The sequence below is a fragment of the Corvus brachyrhynchos genome, unplaced genomic scaffold (assembly GCF_000691975.1).
Source record: "Corvus brachyrhynchos isolate BGI_N302 unplaced genomic scaffold, ASM69197v1 scaffold253, whole genome shotgun sequence".
NCBI lineage: Eukaryota > Metazoa > Chordata > Aves > Passeriformes > Corvidae > Corvus > Corvus brachyrhynchos.
The window spans coordinates 319,709-324,480 of NW_008237231.1; the positions used below are offsets into that span (position 1 = coordinate 319,709).

At 41.9% G+C, this 4,772-nt stretch overlaps 1 protein-coding gene across 8 annotated transcripts in view; it reads left to right on the forward strand.

The window, feature by feature from the left end:
- Positions 1–4,772, forward strand: part of GRIA4 (glutamate ionotropic receptor AMPA type subunit 4) — a 222,458-nt gene that overhangs the window by 201,654 nt on the left and 16,032 nt on the right. For 5 of the 8 annotated variants that reach the window (XM_017729503.1, XM_008630109.2, XM_017729507.1 and 2 more), the window contains exon 14: positions 3,372–3,486. The exons of the other annotated variants lie outside the window; for them this stretch is intronic. In XM_017729503.1, coding sequence (XP_017584992.1) covers positions 3,372–3,486 — 115 coding nt within the window. The remainder of the gene's footprint in view (positions 1–3,371; positions 3,487–4,772) is intronic. 8 annotated transcript variants of the gene reach the window in all.

Sequence of the window (4,772 nt, forward strand, 5' to 3'; positions counted from 1 at the left end):
AAGACATCACCTAGTTGTTTTTAATTCATCTTGGAATATCCAAATGAAAGGTGTAAGTAGACACTATCTTGAAAAAAAGTTGTAAATTATCAGGTAACATCTTCACCCAAAATAAGATAAAGAGTGAAAAGAAAAAACTTTCCAAGGATTTCAGCATAAGGACTTTGTCTAATTTGGTGAGCTTTAATGTTCACACTTGACAGACTACAGCTAAGAGGAAATAGTTTGAAGATGCTTTTTTCAGATAGACAGATTGATAGGGCTTCCCATCTGCTTTAAAATCAGACTGATTAAAGTGACTTGTTGAATTGAGAGTTAGTGACATTCCTTGAGATACATTTCATTTTTCGTGGGAGTGATCAATCCTGCCTGCATCTGTAGAACTGTCAAAGCAGCTGCTTATGTAATTGCTGCCCAGTGTGACAATTCAACATAGCAGCATTAAATTAGACCTTGGTTTGGATCCTGTTGAAGCAAGTTTTGACATTGACTTTGTAGACAGCAGGCTCCAGATATATATCTAAGCCATTTTCAGAATAAGTAATGTTGTTCAGCGTTAAAGAAATTGTGTTTCCAGGATCATCTTTCATCTATGGCCCACTCCCAATGTCCTTAAAAAGGTAACGTTTATGTTTAGTGTACTGGAAATCTGTCTGATAAGTGGCAAGGCTGGCCACACAGTTACCTTTCTGAATGGGGCAAACAGACTGAAAGCACAGGCTTTGTAGTTAGAGCTGAGTATGGAAAATCTGTAGTAAATATGACTGGTTCAAAAGCAATTGCTTCCAAGAACAAAAGGGACAAATGAACAATTTCATTCCCATTTTGCAATTGCTTCTCTCCCTCTGGAGTGTGAACCATAATTAGAGCACTTATACAAAATCACATTTGTCAGTCTGGCTGCTAAATTCCCCTTAAAGATTAATCCACAAAGAGCATTCTGTTATCACTCCCACTACAGTTCTCATTTTCACTTTCAGGGACAGACAAGCAATTACTTTATCTCTGTTAAAAATCTCATATAAATCTAACTGCAGTGAAGTTAGGTAACATCAGATCTACACACAAGCGGTTTCCAAACCATTCCTTCATGACCAGCCAGCAAGGACCTGTCTTTCATCCAGGAGGAGCTTTATAAAAAGCTGGTACCAGAAGACAGTAAAGGTTTGTCCTGAAGCTGACATTTGTCCCACAGATGGACCACTGTAGTAAGGGACTCTGCATAAGCTGTAAAGTACCATTGTCTGTACCTGTTTGCCAGGAAGATATCTCTCTTAGTAAGTGTGAGAAAAATTTCTGTTCTAAGACCAGAAAGGACCCCCAGGGACCAGAGACCTGCCATCTCTAGAGGTGCTGAATCCCAAGCCCCAGTGTCTTCTGTTGCCATATGATTTGACAGAGCCCTGCTGTCAGAGGATCTCTTCCTGGCCCATCTCCAAGTGCTTTGAAGGTGTTGCATCCTCTCATTGTTGTTGAAGTGAGGATGCCATTGACAGTCATAGTTCTTGTCATATCCCTCTCAGACAGATCTTGAGAGCATTAAACAAATTTGGAGAGAGAAACTCCATCTTTCTCAACCCCACATCATCCCCAAAGAGCAGTAGTTAAGCTACTGACACCTCACAAATACTTTGGAGATTAATTGTGCCACTGGCCATGTGCCTCTGCAGATCCACAAGCAAGCCTGGACAGACACCCATCAGAGAGAGTGTACATGTCTGATAGGCATGGGTGCACTGGGGACCTCTGGACATAAAAATAGGAAGATGCAGTTTTACTGATACTGATGTAGTTGTGTATCATTAGGATATGTGACTGTTTAGGGTCTTAGTAATACAGATAGGAAGTCGTACACTTAAACAAGTGAAAAGTTTCCTTTGGAGATGATGAAGGCTGCATAATAACCTTGGCAGATTAGTTATCAACTGATTTTAAAATGCTACATAGTGACTACAGTCACTATCATAAATCCAGATGCCTTACATTTGGGTTTGTATGATGGTCTATACTGTCTAACCTCTGCCATCCAGTCCTGATGCTCTCTGGACACCTAAAGGGAAACCTCTGAGCATGCACAGAAGCACCTGCATCCTAGGACCAGCTGTGTCCAAGTTCTTGGCTGAGTTTCAGTATGATTTCAGCAGCCTTGAGTTCATACAGAAGCAGTGGTTCTGTGCTTTAGCCTTCATGTTGGCAACACCCCTCTGCCTGCAAAGATCCAGTCTCTCTCAGGTATTTCTCTCATCTAAAAAAAGAGCATTTAAACATGATATGGAGGACACCAGGCTCACTGAACCCCTTTCATTCTGTTATGCCCATGCCACTGTGCTGCTAGCAAAGCAGGATTTGTCTTTCATCCAGTGGTAGTATAACATGTATAAACTCTCCAGGAAAAAGTCCTCAGGATGTCCAGAAAATCTTCTTGTATCTCACGTCCTCAGGACGTCCAAGAAACCTTCTTGTCTCTTAGCACTTAGCTAATTGGCTGGCTTTGCTCTTCCCAGTGCTTGAGCTTCAGTTTGACTGCACTGTGCCCAGGTTTCCCAGCGCAGACACCCTTCACCACCACCTTCCTCCTCCATAGCACAGGTGCTCTTCGGGCTGGGACACAGGGTGCTCTCCCAGAGTAGCAGGGCAGTCCCTAGAGTCATGGCACTAAGCTAGACCCCAGGCCTTGCCTTTCATCTAAGTCTGTAATCTGCAAGGGAGCAGGACTCTAGAGCCTGCATCTCAATGTACAGATGTGCCAAGAGCAGGGCTTCAGACAGACCTCTGTTCACCTTTGTCCAGTGCTCTCTATTGACTGGCTCTTAGTCAGTGTGTGAGCTGTTAGTGCTCCTCCTCAGCTCTTCCTCCCACGGCCTGTTTCTGCAGCCCTAATCCATAGATTGTGAGGGATCAGTCTGAAGTGCTACATGTCAGAACTGTAGTAACACAGTGACTGGCAGTGTCTAGCACTGGCAGTCTGGATCTTGCCTCTTTAGTACGTGGGGATACATTTTCTCATCTGCTTGAAAAAACAGCCTGGGCCCACACTGAACGTACTTTAAATACAGATTCAAATAAATCGGTGCAAATTGTTTTTAATTCCGGGCAGAATTTTATCATCATTTTCCAAAAATAGTTTGGGTTGGTTGATAGAATTTTTGCATTAAAATCCAAGCTGTTCTGAAAATCGTTTCTACAACTGGAAACACATTTTTCGCATTTGGAAGTAACCACAGTTATTTGTGCTGGCAAGGGCTTTGAAATATGGAAATGAGAGGTTTATTTAGTGTGTGGATCAAGCTTATAAACAGCTTAAGTCCTCATTCCTTCTAACATCTTAACAGCTGTGCAGTTTCTTACAAAATATGTTTTATCGTTTCAAGAAATGCTGTTAACCTCGCAGTTTTAAAACTGAATGAACAAGGCCTCTTGGACAAATTGAAAAACAAATGGTGGTACGACAAAGGAGAATGTGGCAGCGGGGGAGGTGACTCCAAGGTTAGCCTCAATGTCACCAAAAGCGGGTAAACAGTATGTGAAGTAATTGGTGCATCTGCTGGGGTCTTACCTGCGATGAAACAGCTTCACCAGTAGCACAGCACTGCTGGTACCTGCAGCTGAAACGGAGGTGTATGCAATTACTGTCAAAGCAAAAATATTCGCATTTGTTTAAGCACCCCAAGGCGAACTTGTAAATCACCAGTTTTCAGAAACCTGCATCTTCTGAAATTGTGGCGAGCCTTTTCCAAGCTTGCTCTTGTGAACAAGCAGTAAAATACCTTCAGAAGCCTGCTCACCAGCTAAGACTTTTTTCCTACCATGTGGTACTACTCAATATTTTTCAGTGACGTTAGGGGAAAAGAGCAAAAAATCAGTGTGACTATCTCTGAGGGGTAATTTAATGTATGGTCCAGGCTCAGGAATCCACTATTGACACAAACAGTACTGCTACAAATTACAATTTTCACAAGTATCCAAAATAGGAAGACAAATTTCACATAAAATATCTTCATGCTGACATTTTCTGATATCTTTCCAACAAACTGAAATCCATGGTGGTTCCCTAGGCATAATTTACCAGAATTTATTGGACAGGAATTGTAGGCTGCATGCTAGGCTGAGGTGTTAACAGCTTCACATTCTTTCTGCATTCCCCTGTCTTCCATATGGCCAGTACCAGTACTTCCTTGCCTTCTCACAGCTTCTTTTGAGAAACTGCCTGGTGCTGAAAAGAAGCAAAACATGTGGAAGGTGGTGAAGTGGGGGAGAATTGAAATACTAAAAACACCCCTTCTGTTCCAGGCAGCATGTAATAATATTTATTTATGTGCTTGTGTGTGAACAATATATTAAAGAATGCTGCACAGGTAGCTGTGCAGGCACAGAGATACTCAGATATAGATGATTAAATTTGACTGATTTGTCAAACACAGTTTATCTAGCTTTCTTTACAGTTGCCTGCATATATTTTTTCTTACTATCTTCTCTCCTTCTTTAGTCCTCCTACTCTTTCATGCTGTGTCCTGGCCTCAGGGACCATCCCTTGGGCTGTACTGCACTCACCCAGAACTGGTCTCCTAATCCTCTTCATTTTGCCTTCGATCCTGCTGCTCTACCTATTTTTCCCCACACTGCTCTGCTCGCCAGTAGTCAGTTTCAAAAATGGTCTCTATTTTCTCTTCCAAAATGTTCAGATATATTAAACCTAATAGCACTTACCTCCACTCAGGCCTGAACTTTTGCATTACTGGGGGAGGGATTTTTTTTTTTTTTTTTTTTTTTTT